General features: G+C 46.0%; 1 protein-coding gene across 2 annotated transcripts in view; it reads right to left on the bottom strand.

Annotated features, from left to right (window-relative positions):
• Nucleotides 1-22,676, bottom strand: part of TNRC6B (trinucleotide repeat containing adaptor 6B) — a 293,374-nt gene that overhangs the window by 167,326 nt on the left and 103,372 nt on the right. For both annotated transcript variants that reach the window (XM_075553605.1, XM_075553606.1), the window contains exon 3: nt 16,680-16,768. In XM_075553605.1, coding sequence (XP_075409720.1) covers nt 16,680-16,724 — 45 coding nt within the window. In that variant the 5' untranslated portion in view covers nt 16,725-16,768. The remainder of the gene's footprint in view (nt 1-16,679; nt 16,769-22,676) is intronic.

Raw genomic sequence — 22,676 nt, 5'->3', positions numbered from 1 at the left:
TTTTAATGCCCCCTATCTTTCCATGGTGGTATAGTGGTTACATATTGCGCTTCTATCCCATGCGCACAGTCGCAGCTCGAAGCCACCAGCAGCTCCATGGGAGAGACTGGGTGTTCTAGTCCCATAAACAGTTGCAGTCTCTTACAGAAAGCTGCAGGGGACTTCTATGAGTCAGGACTGACTCAGTGGCACCAAGTGTGGTTTTGGTTTATCTCTGTGGTCAGTGCGGCCAGTCAACAAGATCTCCACATGGCAAACCTGTAGTTCTATGTCCTCCCACTTTCCTTCCTTCCTTAACCCGCATCCTATGGGTCCCCAACAACCAGTTTCAATCTTCCTCCATCAGTGGAATTTGTAAAATGCAAAGTGTAAGGTGGATGGAATCACTCCCCTGCTGAAATGCTTCAATGGCCTTCTAATCACCTATTGTGAGGGATGAAGCTCAGCAAATGTGGTGAAGAAAGCAGATGGTGCCTGGCTATCAAAAGATATAGCATCTGGGGTCTTAAAAGGCTTGAAGGTAAAAAGCGCCCATCTAGCTCAGAAGCAACAAAGCCCACATGGAAGAAGCACACCAGCCTGTGTGACCACAAAGTGTTGAAGGGATCAGGTATCACTCATCATCAGAACAAAAAATCTTATCATTGTGAATGAGGGGGAGTGTGGAGTGGAGACCTGAAGCCCATTGGTAGGCAATTAGACATCCCCTTACAGAGGGTCACAGGGAACAAGACGAGCCAGTCAGGGTGCAGTGTAGCAATGATGAACACATAAAACCTTCCTCTAGTTCCTAAATGCTTCCTCCCCCTCCCCCCAAACTATCATGATCCCAATTCCACCTTACAAATTCTGGCTAGACCAGAGGATGTACACTGGTACAGATAGGAACTGGAAACACAGGGAATCCAGGGTGGATGATCCCTTCAGGACCAGTGGTGAGAGTGGAGATACCGGGAGGGTGGAAGGAGGGTGGGGTAGAAAGGGGGAACCGATTACAAGGATCTACATATAACCTCCTCCCTGGAGGACAGATAACAGAAAAGTGGGTGAATGGAGATGTCGGACAGTGTAAGATATGACAAAATAAGAATTTATAAATTATCAAGGGTTCATAGAGAGAGGGGAACAGGGAGGGAAGGGGGAAAATGAGGAGCTGATGCCAGGGGCTTAAGTGGAGAGCAAATGTTTTGAGAATGATGAGGGCAATGAATGCACAAATGTGCACAATTGATGTATGGATTGTGATAAGAGTTGTATGAGTGAGCCCCCAATAAAATGATTTTAAAAAAAAAGAATGTGAGGTCTGCTGCACATTTTTCTCCTGTCCTAACAGGATCGCTCTCTTGTGGCCCGGTGAGAAGCAGGTGGTGGTAGTGGGGCACCATCTCGTTTCCTCTGGTCTCAGCACAGAGAGGCTGTGGTCCGGGTGGGCTGGCTGTTCTGCAGATGGTTTTTGTGTCTGAGTCTTTGCTTCCCTTCCTTCTCTTTTGTTTGCAGGAATTGAGAACAGATGTCTTAGATGGCTGCTGACAAGCTTTTAAGATCCCAGACACTACCCCCCCCAACTGGTATGTAAAACACACACCTCAGGAACTCTCTTACAATAGGTAACTGGGCTGACTAATGAGATGATGGTCCCAAGACTTCAAATCCTGAAAACTAAGCTTGCAGGTGGGGGTGGGGGGTGGGGTTGATTATCTTTAAGAAATATCTGTAAGGAAAAAAAAAAACAACTATCTGTAACTGTATCTGCTCTACGTGGTTTAGTGGTTTATAGAGATATATATGCCTGCACACAAATCAAATTGTACTTAGGCCTACAAATACATTTTTGTCTGCCCATGTGTATAGCCACATAATCATATCCATACAAATATATGGCTATAGCGTATTTGTTTAACCACACACATATTTTTGATAATGGTTGGTATTGCAACAAAATTTTATTTGTCATAACTGCTTTTTTCTTGTGTAGTTCTTCATGCTTTCATCTACCTTGGCCAAGCCGTGTGCACTTCACTGACACATGATACCCCCTAGAGTGCTTCCCCTCTACACCTCATGCCCTCACTTGGGCAGCCAATCATGAGCACTGGTCTCTGCATATATGATGTCTTCTCTTGTCTTTTTAGAAAAATGTCATCCGACCGTATTTCTCCTTTTGTGATCAATTTGGTACCCTCAGCACAGTTTCTTCTAGATTCACCCACATTATCAGGTGCTTTGAGGACTCGTCACTACTCCCACGAGTGCTTTCTAGTGCCTTCTACCAGGGTATGGCATGCACACAGATCCTCACCTGCCTGGGCTCCCCAGCAGCCTCACTGGGCGCACCACCCCACATGTCCTGAGGACTTGTCTGCCCCCAGCTACCTCCACACTCTTCTCTCCTACTCCCCAATGCCAGGGTATCGCTGCAGAAAAGTTACAGAACTGGTTCTTCACTAACTCAATGGATTTCCCCTCATGATCACATTTCCCAACCTCTCCCTGTGCAAGGCCCTTCTTCACGGTCTTCCCGTGAACTCCTCCTTCAAAGTCCAACTTCAGTTACCGTATATACTTGAGTATAAACTGGCCCGAATTTCAGAGGAGGCACCCAATTTTACCACAAAAACGGCACTAAAAATGTGCTGAAAAACTTGGCTTATACCTGAGTATATATCATATATGGTAATTTTCCTAGGAAGCATTCTCTAACATCTAGCACTTCTTTCTCTCAGTCTCCCAAGGTGCCCGAGTCACATTTAACCAGGGGTCACACTTCGTATGCAGCTGTGGCCTCTGTCCCCCATCTTCCCCCACTGGGAGGGAGGCAATGCTCTCTTGGCCTGCTCTCTCCCCTTTTCGGTCATTCACTTTCTGAGGCAGTTGAAGTGGTCCAGACGGGTTGAAATGCACGCTTGATGTACCATCCCTAGCACAGTCCTCACTTGGCTACTCTGCACCCTTCTTGATCTCAGCGGCCTCAAGCCCATCCAGAGACATTCTCCTTTGTCCCCTGCTTTCTGGAGATGACACTGCCCACAGTGATCCCCAAAGCCCCTTTCCCTTCTCATCACTGTTATTAACCTGTGCCTTCGCCCACTTCTCCTCACAGGCCCCCCTCCCCACTTTCTTCACTATTTTGCTAAGCTGACCTATCACTCGCCTTCTGAATGATGACCTAAACTACACCACCTCCTCTGGGACCACGCTATATCAGGAATTCTTTCTCCTGCACCTAAGCTTGTCCTCTGTCTACAAATAGTTCACAGCCTCTCCTATTCTGAAAAATGATGTTTGGCCTTATGACCTTCCCTAAATATTCTCCAGTTTTTATCCTTTCCTCTACTACTCATTCTTTCTCCCCCCCCAACAGCTTTAGTGCATATAATTCACATATCATACAATTCAATAGTCTAATCACAACCAGAAGAGATGTACAGTCATCATCACAATCCGTTTTAGAGCATTTTCTCCATTCTTATACTCACTGCTATCAGCTCCCCATTTCCCAACGTCCCCTGCCATACTCTTAAGGCATCACTAAGCCAATTACCGTCTCTATAAATTTTCCTATCCTGGATTCTATATAGACAAAAATATTTAAAACAAACAAAAGACCTAACACAATAACAAAGTAAAATAGAGAAAAATCTCAATCAGAAATCAGAAAACATTGAAAACTAAAACAAATTTAAATGGATCATACGGGAGGTCAAATGATAGGGTGTTAAATGTTACCCTAACTGCATCTGCAGCCACCCACTTTACCAACGCACTCTGCATGACTGGCAAGGGTACTCACACCCCTGGTCCATGGTGAGAGGGGATTCACCAGGAGCTTCATTCACATGCATTTCCCCTTCACTTAAAAAAAAATAGGTCAAAAAGGAGATCAAATGATAATACTTTTTGAACTATTTCTGCCTTGACTCTACAATACTCTCGGTCTGATAACAGGTCTACTCACATCCCTCAACTAGGATCAGAGGATTCTCTGGAGCCTTATCATGTGTGGACCCTGCAAATGGATTCGGGGCTTCTCCTGTCATTCACAGCCTTCTGCAAACCAAGTGTTCACAATTCAAGCTCTGATACCATTCCCTCCATTAGATTTAGAATATATTATTTACAATCCTTGAATCCCACAGGCTAGTATGCTTCTTCCATGTGGACTTAGCTGATGCCTCACTTAGATGGCTGCTTGTCTGAAAACAAGCCTTTAAGAACCCAAACTGATAGGCAGGCACTGTATCTAGTTTCTTCGCCACATTTTGCTACAGCATCCATATCTACAGTGACCTCTTCATGAGGGCAAGCGTGAAGCAAGGTCGTGTCGTAAGAATTCATTTTCTTAGATTGGGGTTACAATTAAGTGCAAACCCCAAATCCATTCATGTACCTGTGGTTTATTTAGGTCTCTGTTCACCTGAAAGACATCACTGTCATTTATGTTAGAGAACACTATCAATCATCCCCCCGACTTTTTAGATACAATATCAAAAGCATCCCCATTCTCACTGCTGAGCTAAAAAAAAACACTGAAAATTTTGGGGAAGTAACACCTCCAATGTGAATTCTTTTTCAAGTTCAATAATATCACAAGTACGTAAACAAAAACCAGTACCCTTCACTGCTACACCCTCAAACTCTCACACTTCACACACCCTCACCTCACCCACCCCCTTCTCTCACTAAGTCCTCATTTCTGTCAAATCAATATTGAGTGTTAACAATGCTATTCCTACGTAAATGACATATACAGCTAAGTCATGCAAAATACTGTAATTTTACTTCCTTTCTTGTACAATTTTGGGGTTTTACTGGAACTAATGATTACTACTTCCTTTCAAATGTGTTTAGGGGGCAGTTTAGTGTTTATTATGTAGTTTTCACTAGTTCACCCTCAAACTCTCCAACGGAGCTGTAAATCTCCTCATAACGGTCTGCAGCAGTTTCCTCTTGTTCCAGTCTGGTGTGTTCGCTCTCGAGGCTGCTAAATCGCTGCCATCTTGTCAGGGAGAGTTCTTCCCTCAGATCTCGGAAATTACCTCCTCCTTTGCCTATGTGGGAGTCTGTTTCCAGGGTTCTTCGTCTTCTCTCCTTTGATGGTTGACTCCCAGGTTTGCGGGTAGCATAGATTCCAGCCACTTCCTGTGAAAGGAATTCACGGGCAGTGCTAATCAAAGGGTAGGCAGTTTGAGTCCGTGAAGAGGCACCTTGGAAAAGGGCAGCTGTTGAAAGCCCTTGGGGGCACCGTTCTATGCTGGCACAGTGGGGTGGCCATGAGGTGGCATCAAGTCTTGGTTTCCTGAAAACCACATGAGGGGTGGGTCTTTAGAGACCTAGCAAGGCTTTATTTTATACATAATTGACGTACAGAAAAAAATTTTTAACCCACAAACAGAATTGAAAAGAGAATTCATATTAGGAAACCACTTTCCCACTGCCCTTTTGGCCACACCTCGCTGTCTGTTTTTAGCTCCCAGAGTTACTACATAGGAATCCATTCTATATCCTAATCCTCATAACATTGTTTTCATTGCTACTTCAGAACTGTAATTTTGCTACTGTTATGAACCTGGTGACCCCTGTGAAAAGGTCATTTGACCCCCAAAGGGGTCGCAGACCCACAGGTTGAGAACCGCTATTTTAGAAAGACCAGCTTCTTCTCTATGAAATATTTTAGGATCTCTTATTTGTCCTTAGTTTTAATCAGAATATGGTTCTTTTTGAGCTAGGTACTGAATCACTGTCAAACTCAGTCAGGTTGATTCGAACTCAGTGACCTCACAGTGCTGTTGTTATGCACTGCTGGTTCTGAGGGCGGCACCCAAGGCTCTGGGTGGTAGGTACCCACTGCTTCCTGTGCTGCTAACTAAAGTTTGGAGGCCTCGAGCCTTGCCAGAGGAGACTGGAAAGAAAGTTCTGGTGAACTGACGTCATATCTAGCACACGTGGGCATGGGCTCACCATGAGTCAGGATTGGCACAATGTCAAAGTTTTCTGTGTTTGTTTTTCTGATGATGGGAGTTTGGGTTGTTTGCAGAGTCTGACTTTCGCAAATAAGGCTGTTAGAAAATTTATTCTAAATTTTGTGTCTGATTTTGCTACTGGATAAAATCTAGAGTTGAAGGAACAGTGGATGATAGTTATGTGTTCCCCTTTTAGTGTAAAAGTTAACTGCCTTCATATTGGTGGTAGCCTTTTAAAGCCCCACCAACAGTGTGTGCTAGTTCCAGGTGTTGTCTCCCATCCTCGCCAACGCTCAGTGCATTGGCAGTGGTGGCAGTGGTGTTAGGTGCTGCCGAGCCGTTTCTGACTGATATGGGTCCTATGTACAAGAGAAAGAAGCAATGCCCAGTCCGGCACCATCCGCGGAAGTGTTATGTCCCAGCCATCCTTGCAGCCACCGTCAGTCCATCTTGTGGAGGGTCTTTCTTTGGACTCTGCCCCTGTACTCTCCCAAGCATGATGTCCGCATGGTACGTCTTCTTTAACTTTAGCCACTCCAGCAGGCAAATCTCTCTGATAGGTATCTCTTGGCGGTTTTACTTGCATTCATGCTGAAATATCTCTTTATGAGCTTTTTTGTCATAGAGTCTCTGATGCGGTGTTTATTCAAATCTTTGGCCGGTTTTAAAAAGAAACAAACACAGCTTTGAGATAGAGTTGACATACCGTGCAGTTCACCTGTTTAAAGTGTACAATTCGGTGTTGGTTCTAAAAATATATTGACTGAGTTGTGCAACATTACTCATTTTAAAATATTTTCATCATCCCAAAAAAGGCGCATTGGACCCATCAACAGCTATGATCTCTCCCGCCCTCCCTTCTCTCTGTCCTCGGCAGCTTCTGATCTCTCGTCTATCGCTGTAGGCTTGCCTAGTCTAGACACCGCACCTACAAATGGCATCACACAACACAGTCTTCTCACACTTAGTATCATGCTTTTGAGATTCATAATGTATGGAGATTTCATTCTTCTTATGACTGACGCATATTCCATTGGATGAATACATCACATTTTGTTTAGACATTTGGGTTGTTTCTACCTCCTAGCTCTGATGAAAAATGTTGCTACAAACATTTGCATACAAGTTTTTGCATGGACATATGTTTTCAATTCTCTTGTATATACCTAGGGAAGGAATTGCTGGGCCGTAGAGGAATTCTATGTTTGACTTTATTTGAAAAACTGCCAAACTGTTTTCTGAAGCAGCTGCACCATTTTACATTCCCACCAACACTGTTTGAGAAAAGGGGGAAATGAGGAGTGACTGCTAATGAGTATGGGGTTTCCTTTTGGAGTAAGGAAAAATGTTCTAGAAAATTTGATTGCACAACTCTGAATATACAAAAAAAACAACAACAACAAACCAGAACAACACAGTAATTGAATTGTACGGTTTAGATGGGTAAACTTTGTAGTGTATAAATACATTTCAGGAAAACCACCAGCTACTTCACAGGGCTCTCAAATCCCTACCGCCCATCTTCGCCTGGGATGGATGCAGGCACTTCAAGTTTTCAAAATCCAAACCCTCCATACCCAGGTACACCCAATCACAGTTTATTTACATCAACCATCTGTCTCTTGTATGGAATGCCAGCCTCAGAATAGCCCTGTCCCGTCCCACCCCCCACGGCCACTTCTCCGTCAGTGTGCTCCCCTTCAAACCTGCTGTTACTGTCTTTTTGTCAGAGCCTCTCCAGTCCTCTTGAGGAGCTTCCTAACTGGGTTCTTGGTCTTTTAAAAAACATCCATAATCAAGGCTTCACAGTGCTCTCACAGTGGTCTTTCTAAGGCACATAGACCAGGTTTCTCCAGGGCTTTAAAATTGTCTATAGCTCCCCATTGCCCGCATGTACAGCTGCAGGATCCGGGCTCTAACCCCAGGACCCACAGTCTCACCCACTGTTCCCTCTCATGAGAACCCCTCCCTTTAGCCATTCTCCTACACTCAAGTGGCTCGTCAAAGAAGTGTCTGCGATAGATGTGAACTTCTTCAGGTTGGAGGATTGGGTTTAGCTTGGCCTTTGGATTAAGACAGATCTGGACTCCAGTTAAAATCAGGCTATTTATTCACCATGTAAACAAATGGGGAAAATACCTGTTCTCCCTGGTTTCTTTCCTAATCTGCCCTTAGAATAGCAAAACGATGAAATCTTGTTGTAATTTACTAAATCAGAACCAGGCGAAGGCAGCGATATAATGCTGATAAAGCAAAGATGTTATTAAAAAGTGCCTGAACCATTTTCCTCTGCATCCCCCAATAAAACAAGTCACCGTGGCTCTGCATTACTCTGCCATCAAGTTTTCTTGATTAAATAAACATTTGACATGGAGAATGGATCTTACAATTCTTTCTTTTGTCAATTAAAACTGTTTATTCAAGGACAAATGTGCATTTGTGCTTCTATCATCTCATTTACTTATCTATCTTTTATGTTTAGTAAATAAGCACAGCTCTGTATTCTCTACAAAGACTAAGTTTTACTAGTTATCTGTTTAAATGATAAAGACATTATAGCTATAATGTTGACTTGCTGACTCAGTATTTTTTACTTTTAGTAAGTGTAATAGGAACATACAGGCACTTAAATCTATCATTTCCTTAAACCCTGTTATAGAGAGCCTTGGGGGTACATTGAGTCATGAGTTGGGCTGCTAACCACAAGCTCAGGGGCTCAAACAAGAAGCTGCTTCCATGGGAGAAAGATGAGGCTTTCTAGTCCTGTCAAGAGTTATCGTCTTGGAAACCAGCAGGGGCAGTTCTCCTCTAGGGTTGCTAAGAGTCGGAAGGGACTGAATGGCAGTGCGTTTGACTACTGTTTTTGCTGTTAGGTGCCGTCTAGCTGGTTCTAACTCATACTGCCTCTATATAGAGCAGAAAGAAATGCTGCCCGGTTCTGCACCACCCTCACCATTGTCATGGTTGAGTCCATTGTTGTAGTCCCTATGTCAGTCATCTCATAGAAAATCTTCCTCTTTCCCCGGCCCCACTACTTTACCAAGCATGATACCATTCCTTCTCCAGGGTCTGGGCGCTCTTGATAACATGTCCAAAGTGCATGAGATAAAGTCCTGCTGTGCTTGTTTCCAAGGAGCATGCCGAGTGTGCTTCTTCCAAGACGGATTTGTTTCTTCTTCTGCAGTTTGGGGTATTTCCAATATTCGTCATCAACACTGTGATTCAAGTGTGAGAATTCTTCGTAGGTATTCCTTATTTACTGCTCAGCTTTCGCATACATATGAGATGACTGAAAACACCATGGCCAGGGGCAGCTGTATCTCAGTCCCCAAAGTGCGATCTTCACTCCAACACTTGAAAGAGGTCTTGTGCAGATCTGCCCAGTGCACTGTCTTTTTATTTCTTGACTGCTGCTTCCATGAACTTGACGGTGGATCCAAGTACAATGAATCCTTGATGTCAATCGTTCCTCTGTTTATCACGATGTTGTCTATGGGCCAAGTTGTAAGGGTTAAACCCTAGGCGTTCTTTAAGGATTTCCTGGATGATACAAACGGCTGTGTGCTCAAATACTTACTAGCTGGGTGCTTTTACACCGCCCAGACGTGCTGGGGGAGAGAGGCCTAGCGATCTGTTTCCCACCTTGAAAACCCATGGAGCAGTCCTCTGTCACACATGAGGTCGCCACGAGGCTCAACTGACTGGACAGCACATTAGAGCAATGTTTGCTTATTATACAACATTTAGGGTGCCAAAGAGCACAGAGAATCAGCATGAACTGTTCAGTTCTTCAGCAAGTTGTACTGTGCTTGTTTTAGATGTCTCTCTCTCTCTCTCTCTCTCTCTCTCTCTCTCACACACACACACACACACACACACACACACACACACACACACACACACCACTGCAGACCTATAGTTGCAGAATCCCTATAACTAGCAAACTATCACTAATCACTTAGAATCTCAACATGTATAAAACTAAATTTTAAATGAAAGATGGATGTGGGGCTGAAATGAGAACTTCTAATCCATCCTCATTAAGAAACACAATTGAAGATGACATCAGGCCCGACGGGAAGCTCTCCAGAAAGGCTAGTCATGGCTTCCCCACATTCAGACGTCCTTTGATGAGGAGGGGCCACTTGTCCCTCCTGGTTGACTGGGACAGCTCAAGGGCCCCCAGGTGTGGGTTAAGTCAGGTCAGACAGAATCAAAGCAGAGCTTACAGAACTGAGTTTCAAGACTGAGATATTTTAGGCTCCCTTTTACCAGTTATCGTAATGGAGAGTAAATCATATCGAAAGCAAATGTCTATCTCACGCTCCTGATTTAAAAACCTGCTGCTTATTCACAAAACTCTGTAGACTAACAGAATCTGGCCTCCACCATTTCCTTTCTTCCGCCCAGAAGCCACCATCCACTCTGGAATAGCCAGATGGGCCTGTCTGCTCCCTGTAGGATCTTGGAGCCCTACCAAGCGCTTCTACTTTGTCCTGTAGGGCCACTATGAGCCATAATAACCTTGATGGCCATGGGCTGGTTCAGAGTTGAAGTGGTGTGGTGCTGTGAAAAAGGTGAAAAAAACGAAAGCAGTGTTAACTTCTGAGGCTTGACCTTAAGAATTTCATATTGAACCTCTCAAAATGTGGAAAAAAATAAGAACTTTTCACTAAAAGAGCAGAACTCTCTTTGAGAAAGCAATGAGGTCACACAAAATTGCATGCCAGTGAGCATTCAGGAAGAGTGGAAAAAAAACAATTCTAAGACAAAAGTCAAAATTTAACATTCTTTCTTTCTGCCTCCACTTCAAATGCTTGGAGCAAGAATTAAGGGGGGAGAGGGGAAGGGGAAGGCTATATCCTTATGGTTTGTTGATCCTAACTTGGGGTGACCCGTTAACTTTCCTAATAAGGCCCCCGCATTGTGAGTTTTGTCAGTGAGCAGCAACGAACGGTTGAAGCCAGCAGGAAAGTAGAGAGCTGTGGGAGGCATGCTTGCTGTTAGAACAGGGTAAGAAGGATGGAGAGCAGAGGCGTGTCTGACCTCTGCCTTGTGGCGACTGTCCTTAGGTTTGTATGGAGGCAAATTCTCCTCCCTTGTGAAGCCGGCGAAGGTCAGATATGGCCTCAGCGCCTTCAAACTTGTCATCTTAAATGCTTGTATTCCAAACTCTCCCAGTGGCAATGACTTCTATTTCCGTGGCAATGCAAAGTAAAAAACCTTAAGTGCACATTTCTTTTCTTTCCTCTTTCAAATTTCTTTTTACTGCAAAGCAGAAGTCAGCCAAGCAGGATTCCGGCCCCAGCTCAGTCACTAATTGTGGATAGAGGGGGCTGGCTGCAGAAATCTGAATCACACTCTCTCCACTAATATTGGGAGTAGAAATATAAGATTAATTTTATTTTTAAAACATATCTTATTACATTTAAGGTGAAACATACATAGCATATTAGGTTCCCACTTAGCAATTTTTCCGCAAATCCTTCAGTGAATGGTTACAGGTTTTACCGAGTGAGGTCAGACTCACCCATCCAGTCTACAGTGCTCTACTCCCCTGCCCTTCTGTCTCAACGTTGCTCAGAGAAGTTGGTCTTGATCATTTAGTCTCATAACTGAGGGGGCTTCAGAAGACCATGGAATATTAAATTAAAAGATGACATTTACCTGTGAACTTTTGAGGGCTCCTTGTAGATGTTTTGGGAAGCGGCCAGGTATTCACGGGTAATGATCTTTATGAAGCCAACCTGTCCCTCAGCTCGCAAGGTGACCTCGCAATAGGATGACTTGACTTTCAGGTTGAGAGAGCACCGCACGCAGGGTACTAGGCTCGGGCCGTCCAAGACATCTTAACTTTGAAATATACCCTAAGTCTGCCTGCTCCCCATCTCTAACGTCACCATGCCGGTCTGGCCCACCATCTTTCCCCTCGCCTTCCTGCTGCCACACTTGCCTCTCCCCAACCCATTCTCCACAGCGCTGCCAGAGCCAGTGTTCAAAAATGCAAATCATACCACACCACTCCTCCCCTTAGCTTCCAGGGCTCCCCAGCCTCTGTGCAGTCACACTGCACACCCAGCCTGGACCTCCACTCTCTGCAAGGTCTCTGCCGCCCTCTCCACAGAGAGCCCCAGATTCGGCCAAGAATGCTCGCAGCTGTTTCCTGTCTAGAACACTGTTCTTCTCATTCGTTAGCCTTCAGCTAATGTCACCTCTCAGAGAGGCCGTCTTTCACTAACCCATGTTTATCCTCCAGTCCCCCTATATTGCCATTGCTTTTGGTTTCTTCAGAGTATTTACTATACTCTGTAATCACGGGATTTATGAGTTTACTCTGTGTTTCCACTACAATGCAGGGGTCCTCTCTTTGTGGTCACTGCTGTTATCTCTGACTCTGGTACGTAACAATTAACCCAAGAATGATTTCTATTTACAACTGAATGAATTTACTAGCTCAAAATGGCTGTCTCTTGTACAAAGCTCTTATCTTCTTCAAAACCAGCTGCCTTTGTGATACTGTTTCTATTACTAAAACTGAGTGACCCGAGAGGACCTAGCACAACGGCTACATCGGGTCCGGGGCGGACGGCTCCCCTTTCTCCCACGGAGCGGCTGGTGGGTCCCAACCGTTGACCTTTTGGTTAAAAACGCAACCCAATGCTACCCACCGGGGTGCATAAAAACCCCACTGCCATCGAGTTGATTCCAATTCACAGCAACCCTATAGGACAGAGCAGAGTGCTCTGTAGGGTTCCTGAGGCTGTGTACGGCTGGACAGGAGCAGACAGACATCTACTTCACTCCCAAGGAGTGGCTGGTGGGGTTGGATCACTGATTTCTGAGGTTGGCAGCCAGATGCTTAGTCCAGAGCCTAACTGCTACTTTCAAACTCAAAAACTCACTGCCATTGAGTCGATCTTGACTTCTCCTGTGACCCTATAGGACAGAGTAGAACTGCCATAGATTTCTGAAGCCGTCAATCACCGTGGGAGCAGAAAGCAGCTGGCAGGTTCAAACTGCAGACCTGCTGTTAGCAGCCTAACACATCACCCACTGCGCCACCACGGGGCCTGACTTGCTATTTACAGCCATCCACCATTTATGCAGTAATAGTACTAACTATAACAAGATCCTGCATTCCAGGGATAACCGGGATTTAAAGGAAGGGAAACATCAGAAAGAAAAAGACAAAGAACTGAAATCTTGAATAAACCAAGACAGGCAAAGGTAGTTACAATCTGATTTCTGAAAGCAGAAGCATCTACTTACTGCATGCAAAAAAAGGAATGTTCTTTTATTCTTTTATCTAATTGGTTCTAAACTGACACTATTCAGTAATTCCACATTGGCCTAATTACATGCTTGCCAAGAAAACTTCCAATTATACCTTAGCTTTCCAGGGAAAGACTGCACTAGCCTGAGGATCGCAGAATCCAGTCTTTAACATTCTATTTCATTATAAACTAATATATTAAAATCCCAGGGAAGAGAACGTATGTACTTCAGAAATTCTGTGGGGCACACGGATCCTGTGTGTGCACATCTGGATCTTAAATTGCCGGGGTATGTGTGGCGCTGTGCTTTTGTGTGTGTGTGTGGGGGGGTGTTACTGGGCTGTGTGTGTGTTTGTACAGCTCACAAATTCAGCCTATCCCTGTGACTGATTCAGGTTCTAGATGGGCTTCCTGAACAGTTCACAGGCTTCTGCTCTGATTCCCGAAAGAATGAAGCTAAGAAGGGATACACCAAAGACCGAGAGGACAGGACACTATCGCTCTGCTCCTCTAGTTGTGCACTAGATCACAAGCCTGGACAGAAGAGGGAGAGTCCCTACGGGACCCTGAGGCTGGAGGTAAGCTCTGGCTCAGAGGTCAAACCCTCAGAATGCAGCAGAGCTGGGCAGTGCGGCCGAAGCGGGAAGCCCATGGGCTCCCCCAGCAGAGAAGGGCCGTGGGTGGACCCTGGACATCAGGGAGTGCTGTGAGTAATGACTCTGTACAGGAGACAGAGCAGGGCGTTCCCAGGAAGAACTCAAGCAGCCTCGGAATGGACAAGGCGGAAGGGAAGGTGCCACGGGGGCCCGACTTTACAGCTGACAAGCTGAGAAAGCGTGTGTGGCTCTGTCTCTGGCTGACAAGTGGGGCCTTGCACCCACTCTGAGATTCAGCCACACAGATTCAGCCTCCTCCGAGTCCTTTCTGTTCACGGACCAGCATGTGAAAAGCCTGGCCCTCAGGCAGAGTGTGTTTTAAAGTAGATGAGCCACTCCCATGGCCAGCCCAGGGAGGGCAGGCTGGTCCCTAGGGATGTGTGTGTGTGTGTGTGTGCTTGCGTGCGCGCGCGCCCTTGATGAAAATTGGGGCACTGGGGCCCCATGGTTATACCATGACCCAATGAAGATGGCAAAAGAGCCTCAGAAGCAATCCTGTAAAACAGCAGTTCTCAACTTGTGGGTCCTGACCCCCTAAGGGTTGAACGACCCTTTCACGGGGGTCGCTTGATTCATAACACTAGCAAAATGGCAGTTATGAAGTAGCAATGAAGATAATTTTATGGTTGGGGGTCAGCACATGAGGAGCGGTATGAAAGGGCTACAGCATTGGGAAGGTTGAGAACCCCTGCTATAAAGGCTTTCCTATCTGTGATCACATCGTAATCCCCATCACGGTCCCTTTGAGACTGTAGCCAGCCTGCCACTATGATGCACACATCTGCTGCCATCACGATTTTGTTACGGTTCCCTTTGTTGACAAAGTCTTATTTAAGTCGTCATGCAGTTGTGAGTCCTTTGGGGATCATAATGGCCTCATGTTGATGGCCTCCCTCAACCAGATGGCTTATCTTTGTCCTGTTTCGGACTTAATTAGGGAGTCTTTGTAAAATAAGTTTCTGACTTGGGGTCTCTCTTCCCCTATAACAAGTCCCACAGGGCCAGGTGAAAGCTGGCACTGAATAAAGAAGACGGGGGAAGCAGTGATACATTTGCATCGAAGTGCTGGTGACGAAGACTGGCAGTTCCATGGACGAACAGATCTGTCTTGGAAGAAGTACCGCCAGAATGCTCCTTAGAGGCCAGGATGGGGAGGCTTCCTTTTACAGCCTTTGGACATGTAGTCAGGAGAGACCAGTCCTTGGAGAAGGACATCATGCTTGGCAGACAGGCAGTTAAAAAAATAGGAAAACCCTTGATCAGGTAGATTGACACAGTGGCTGTGTAGTAGAGTTACACGATCTCATGTCAACTTAAGGGTATTAAGAGTGAAGGGGTGCAGAGTCTAGCCTGTCAATCAGGCCACAGCCTAATGATGCCTCCTTATGGGCAGGGCCTTCTGAGGAGGACTCTGTGGGATCTTCCTCTCTCTCTCTCTGCCTTCATCTTCCTGTTGAAGAGCCCCACTCAGAGAGCTGGAGGAGCCACGTGGAGACCCATGTCAGCACTGAGATGCTTCCACTAACACTGGCTCCACAGACTTTGCACCCACTGTCCTGTGATCTTCCTGCATTTGGCATCATTGAGTGTGGCTGTGTGAGTCTGAAGAAGGATTTTTGGACTAGTATTGGACTTATGGGCTAATATCAGACTTATGGACTGGGCTGGGATGTTTTCTTAATATACAATTACTCTTTGATCTAAAGCTCTTTCTTATACAACATGAGTGTCTCTGGATTAGTTTCTCTAGTCAACCCGGACTAACACAGGCTCAAACAGAAGAACAATTGTGAGAATGGCACAGGACCAGGCATTGCTTCATTCCGTTGCACATAAGGTCCCTATGAGTCAAACCTACTTGATGGCACCTAACAACGACACCAACAACTTAGGGCCAGGTAGGAATAGCTGAGGAAACTGAGGACACAGAGCCAGATATCTAGGGATGCCATAAACACAGAGACAGCTATTTATATAGGAAGTTTTAGCTTGACCAGCCGAAGCAGTCAAGTGAGCACTTAATGGCCAACAGAAAGCGGTCTACAGCATTCTCGCAGGCTGCCACGGCAGAGAGCAGAGCGAGAGAAGCAGCTTTCACTTTTCACTGTCACAAGCTTTGGTTTCATTTTTATAAGATGCATGTGTAGTTTTCATAAGGCAATTAAAAATATATGGAACAGTATGAGTCTCTGCAAAAATGATTCATTCTGGTTTTTAAACTTGCCATATGTTGTTGGGGCTGGGCGGAGTCCTAGCAGCACTGTGGGCTGGCACTGGGCAGCTAACTGCAAGGTCAAAGGTTCAAACCCACCAGATGCTCTTCTGGAAAGATGAGACTGTCCGTTTCTGTTCAGATGCACAGTCTTAGAAACCCTATCAAGGGCTACTATGAGTCAGAATCGGCTTGAGGGCAGGGGTTTTTTTGAGTGGTGAGTGGTGGTGTCGGGTGCTGCGCAGTCGGTTTGGACTCACAGCGCCCCTGCGTATAACCAGATGGAATACTGCCTAGTCCTGTGCCATCCGCACAAACACTCCCCTACGCCTGAGACCACTGGGGCAGCCACTGTGTCACGGTGCCCCGTGGAAGGGCCTCCTCGCTTTTGCTGACCTTGACTTAATCAAGCATCCACCACGCCTGAGTGTATGGAGAAGGGAAGAAAAGCTCCTCAATCTCAGGTTCGAATGTGACTCAAACTGGCATCCAAATTCATCTAAAGCCACACACCCACTCTCCAGAGCCACTGCCGCTGATGATTCGTTTCCACGCACACGGCCAGCATCTTACTGACCTTGGAACTGCTTTCTTCCGAGACTTCTCCCTCATTGGTCTGCATGGGAACAGACGCTGTGCAAAACTGCAGACACACACAAACACTGCCTGAAAGAGGGAGGAAGAGAAAAATTACATTAAGGAATTCCACGCAAGAAAATGTTTACTTCATAGAGTCACAGTGAAACTCCATCACTTGGGCTGAGTTGATAATAAAGCATGTACCCTAAGTAACTTAGCAGTGCAAGGGTTTATGTAGTATGTATGCATGCATGCATGTGTCCATGTAACACACATATACATATCTTCGGTAAGAGAAAGACTCTTCCCCAGGTTGGAGGAGGCGGGTGGTAGAGAAAGTTATGTCATTGGATTATTAAATAGTTCTAGATGTCTTTCCTCCACTTTATTAGACTTTTGACAGAGGTGATATTGAAAGTATTTAACAATTTATACCACAGACACTGACCTGTAAGAAAGGACCAACCGAGTGCAATGCAGTGAATTGTCTAACACGCTCTTCCAGCCATAGCTTTTGTTACTCCCAGAAAACCACCTTCATTTGCCTGACGGGTGGGGGAAGGTACTCACAGAATTATGACTCCACTGTGAGGGACTGCCATCCTGTGAGTACAAAGTGAACCATCTCAGAAGCAGGAGAGGAGACCTGGGAATAGAGTTCGTTCTCTGGGCCCTGATATCCCTATGCATTGAACCTCCTTGAGTCAGGAAACGGCTTTGATCCCAGAGGCACAGCAGTAGTAAAACCAAGAACCAGAGCAGGAGACTTCCCAGTTCACAAAGCAAGTTAAGTGGAGTGCTTTTGGGAAGGAGGCTGGCTTGGGAGTGGGGTTCCTTTGGAACTTAATTGGGAAAGCTGGGCTTGCTGACCCACAGAACTGGAGTTGAATGCTTTTGGGTTGGGGCTTACAGTGGAGTGGCATGCCCCTTGTGCATTTATTGGCAACTCTAGAAGAGTATTGCGGCATGGCCTGAGCAGGGCAGAGGGTCAGAGAAAGGCCCGCCTGCAGCACGGCACAGAAGAGACTGTCCTGATTGGACAGTTGTGTCCTGCGTACTTCTCACCAGAATCGTGAGCTGCTCAATTCCCTAACAACCCCCTATCTGTGAGTTCTGTGAATGCCACTGCAAGGGGTTCCAGTATCTGGCAGACACGCAGTCGGCTGTGAGGAGCACCATGGAAGGAATGGCTGGTATCAGAGCAGGGTGAAGAGGGATGGATATTGGGCCTTGGACTTTAGTGAGGGGGGCAAAGTGTTTTGACCTCGAGTTTTCAGAGGTTTACATTAGGCCACGTGAGTCCTACTTCTTTTAAGAAAATTAACTCAATAAACTAAATGCCAGTTTCTTTTATATGAGGAGAGTCAAGCACAAGTTTGTTAAAATTTTATGAATTAAAATGTACCCAAAGGAAACTACTAAAGATTTAGCAACATTTAAATTAATTCATTAAATATGTAATAGCTAAGGAATAATTACTCAGACATAAACCAAATCTCAATTATAATACAGGTAAGATTATTTTTAAGCTTTTAAAATACTTTAAAAGGTGCACTAGCAGATGATGTTAGATATGAAAATAATAATCTACAACTTATCAAGGGTTCATGAGGGAGGGCAGACGGGGGTAAGAAAAGAAATAATGAGAAGCTGATATCAAGGGCTCAAGTAGAAAGAAAATGTTTTGAAAATGATGATGGCAGCAAATGTACAAATGTGCTGGACACAATGGATGAATGTATGGATTGTGATAAGAGCTGTAAAGAGCCCCCAATAAAAGTATTTAATTTAAAAAGTGCACTAGCTTAAAAAATACAAACGTGAAAATGCTTGGTTACGCATCCCGCTGCCTTTTCAAACTTTCTATTGTGACTGCAGAACACATCCCCATTCCACGATTCCCTCACGACACTGTTCCACTGCCTCCACTGCTGTCCCGCAATGTGCCTCTCTTCTCATGTGTCCAGGTGTCCATGTGTCCTCCCGGTCCTAACCCTCTGAACTTTGTCCTTGAGGAGATGGCGCCCTTCTGATCTTAGCTGGTTGATTATTCTAACACAGGGTGGGTTCAGGTCCACATCTGGATCTCATCTTTTCTTGGGAAAAACCCCAACCACACCTACTGCCATCAAGCCAATTCTGGTGCACAGTAACCCTAAAGGGGGGGCAGGCAGCTTCACCTTTCTCCTGCAGAGCAGCTGGGGATCGGAAGACCTAGCCAACCCTGCCGCCTAGGCCCACCCTCCTAATTAATGTAGCTGCTTAGGCTCCTAGCTTAGCTTCTCACAGAGGCTTCCCAGGGACCTGCCACAAGATCCATGGCCAAGAGGGCACTTCTGATTCCTGATCTGTTTTGAGGAAGGAAGGTAAACAACAGATGTCAAAATAGCCAATGACAACGTGTCCCCTGCAACTCGCTACCTCAACACTTTATCCAAGATGGTTGCCTCTACATCCCTTGAATTCATCCTTCAAAGTCCAAACCAAATCCTACCTTCTATTACCTCACCCCTCAAGTTTCCAGTGATGTGTAAGAGAGAGAGCCAAAGGAAGCCAACAAAGGACACTGAGCCCGCCAGCCGACAGCACTGGTGGCGACCTTGCCATTGCTCAGCCCACAGGGGCCTGGGAAAGCGTGGAGGCTGGACCCACTGTCAGGGCTTGTTTGCTGTGAGACCCTCAGAAACCCAGAATTCAGTCACGTTAATTTAAGTCTGGGTTGCAGTTTCCCTACTGAAACTGAAGGATATAATTCTTCTGAGGATGCATTGGTAACATATGAAAGGGCTTCACAAAGTTGGTGGGAAAGGAATGAAAAGATAGTGGAATTTCTCTGTTAACTTTTTGAAGTGCCCTTGTTTCTGTGCCCAGCCGGGGCTCAATAAAAGCACGCTGATGGCCAACTCACGGTGCATCTCTACACCAGGGCTTGGCAAACTTTTGAGATGGAAGAGTCAATCCTGTCCCTCACAATTATTTTAAAAATTATTTGAGAGACATAGAGTTTTACAAACAAATGAAATCACAACTATCTGAATATGACATTTTGAAATTTTTATAAATGAAACTATGATAAAAAAAAGAAACTATGGTAGCTTTATTTTCATTTTCAATTTTACTTCGGAGCTTCAGATGGCTTTCAAGCTATAGTTTGCTGACCCAGTTTCTACACGGCATTCTTACTCCCCCTTTTGTCAGTCGCCAATGGTTCTTCCCCACTTCCGTCTGAATCAAGGGGTCCTGGGGTGCAGTGGCTACACACTGGGCTGCAGTCCACAAAGTCTGCAGTTCCACATGCAGCAGGCATTCTAAGGAGAGAGACAAGCAGTTCTACTCCTGTAAAGAGTCACAGGCTCAAACGAAACAGGGGCAGTTGTAGCCTGTCCGTCCGACATGGCTCCTGAGTCGGCATCAACGCGATGGCAATGAGCTTGGTGGGTCCAGTAGGGAAAGTATGCTCCGCTCCCCTTCGGCTCCTTCCTTGGCCCTCTTCCACTCCAGAGGAGGGTGCAGCGTCTTTCCCACAGTGAGTCTGAGAAACAGGTAAGACACTGCTCAGCTCTGCTTGCTCTGCACCTTGGAAGCCAATGACCCATCAACGCGAGAGGGGACGTGAGTGATGTCACCACTACTTGTGATGAGGTAAATGTGTAGACTTCTGATACTCTGTGTTCTGACGTTCAGGAGCCTGCAGATAAAAGCCACATTCTCCACCAGAGCTTGACTAGGGATGGAGGTAACGCTATGGGCTCCCTTCTTCTTGTTTTATTTCTCAATTGGAACAGAGCACAGGCAAATGGAGTGCTACTGGTTGAGCCTTTCAGAAACCGTCAATTTGGTGCATGGGTCTGGAGTATTGAGAAACAGAACATTTTAGAGTCAAATGCAGGAGGAATTTCTGGGGGGTGGGGGCAAAGTGTTTTGACCTTGAGTTTTTAAGAGGTTTACATTAGGTCACATGTGTCTTTACGTTGTGCATTAGCTCTTAACTACTGAGGCAGAGCTTGAGGCTTAGAAATTACAAGCTCCCAGTATTTTGACCTTGGCGGTGACTGTAGTTAAGGCAACCTCATCATCAGTTAAAGCCTTCTCCAGGGCTTTGAGTTGGCTCGAACTGGTTCGGTCATGGCCAATGCAGTACAATGGAACAGATCCCAATCTGTAAAATGTGGGTGTACCGGAATGATAACTGGAACAGGAAAGCAATTCAGGTTGAAGGTCTGCAATGGGAATCTAGGCAGAGGCACAGGAAGCTACCTACCGCTACAGCAGTGGGGACAGCTGCCATCTTTGAGACAGACAGGTGGTTATTCCTGACTGCAGGTGAAGAGATTTGGTTGCATGCCACCTTGTTTCTTAACAGAATTTTTCTATGAACTCTAGGAAGCTCCCTCATTGGTACCCACACTTGGTGGCGCTCAATAAGCAGATTCCATTTCTAGCAGGGCATCAGCTGCCATTTTCCCATTCCAGTTCTGGCTCACTCATATTTTACCAATTGGAGTCTATTCTGGTTCACGTCGTTCTCCTCACTGAACAAGGAAGACCCAGCCCAAAGGCCTGGCTCTTTCCATCTGGCTTTTGAGTGGCTTCATTCTGGGCGAGCATTTACCCCTATGTTCTAATCAGACCCTGTGCTTTCTCCTGCTCTCCAGGTGACTCCTCCAGATGGTGTGAAAATGTGGACTCAGAGCTAGTATGTCTGGGGTGGAACCGGTAAACTCTCAGGAGGGGGACTGGGACCAGAGTGAACCGGTTGGAGGCTGTGGTTTCTATAGAGACCAGGCTGCATGCACTTGGCAAAGAAGCCTCCACAAAGGCTGGGTGCTGTCAGGTCTGGGCAGGGAAAACAGCCACAAGCCGGTCGGCCTGGCGGTAGGGGTAGGGTGCTGGAAATTCAGTTAAACATGGCCTTTCAGATCCGGCACACTGCGTGGGCCACTCTGGCCGAGCAAGCAAATGCGCCGGTGCTGGCCTCAGCAGAGCGGGCAGGGCATTACTAGCAGGCTCGGTGGCTTCCTCCCACAGAGGGCTGCTGCCTGACCTTGAATTATGCACGAACAGCTTTCCTAAGCAGCCACTGCCGAGGCCAAGATTAGACTTTGGGGAAAAGAGACCGTCTACTTGCAGGACTTGGAGCCCAGAGAGAGGGGAACAATTATGCGCTATGTGTAAACTGCAAGGCAGCTGAACGGTGCTGGAGGACCCAATCAGCAGAGTAAGCACGAGTTCTCTTGTGCCTACTACACCGAAGATTCTGCTTCTAGGTCTGGCTGAGTTCTGGCTCTCTCCTAGGCCCACAGCACCGTCCTACAGAATCAAAGGCTCGTTTCTAATGGACCCTCCTCTGCTGGGACTGCGTACCTAGGAAGCAAGCTAAGCCCGGGCTGAACTGTGCTTCTTTGACCAGGTGACACTGTGTTCACTACTGGTTGGTATGTAGACATAAGTAGCCTGTGTTCACCTTGCTTACTGGGTAACCTGGGAGAAAGGGGAGGGAGGCTTTCTGTGCCTGTCAAAGATTTGCAGTCTCCATTTTCTCCCACTTCTTGAAGCCCCTCTTATGGTAAAGACACTGCTCCAAACTTCCTGCTAGGGGCTTTCCACATCAGGTCCAAGGCTCCAAGCCACGGGTTCTGGACACTGGCTAGACTAATGGGTGGTGTGGGGAAAAAGAAACCAAACTCTGATCGATATCGGGAGGGTGGAGAGAAGGTGGTTTAGAAAGGGAAATCTCCATATAACCCCCTCCCTGGGGGACAGACAACAGAAAAGTCGGTGAAAGGAGACGTCGGACAGTGTAAGACATGAAAAAAATAATAATAATTTATAAATTATCAAGGGTTTGTGAGAGAGGAGATGTGGGGAAGGAGGGGGAAAATGGGGAGCTAATACCAAGGGTTCAAGTAGAAATAAAATGTTTGAGAATGATGAGCAACAAATGTATAAATGTGTTTGACACAATGGATATATGTATGGATTGTGATAAGAGTTG

Source organism: Tenrec ecaudatus, chromosome 6 (assembly GCF_050624435.1).
Source record: "Tenrec ecaudatus isolate mTenEca1 chromosome 6, mTenEca1.hap1, whole genome shotgun sequence".
NCBI classification, from domain to species: domain Eukaryota; kingdom Metazoa; phylum Chordata; class Mammalia; order Afrosoricida; family Tenrecidae; genus Tenrec; species Tenrec ecaudatus.
This window is presented reverse-complemented; position numbering and strand designations above follow the sequence as displayed.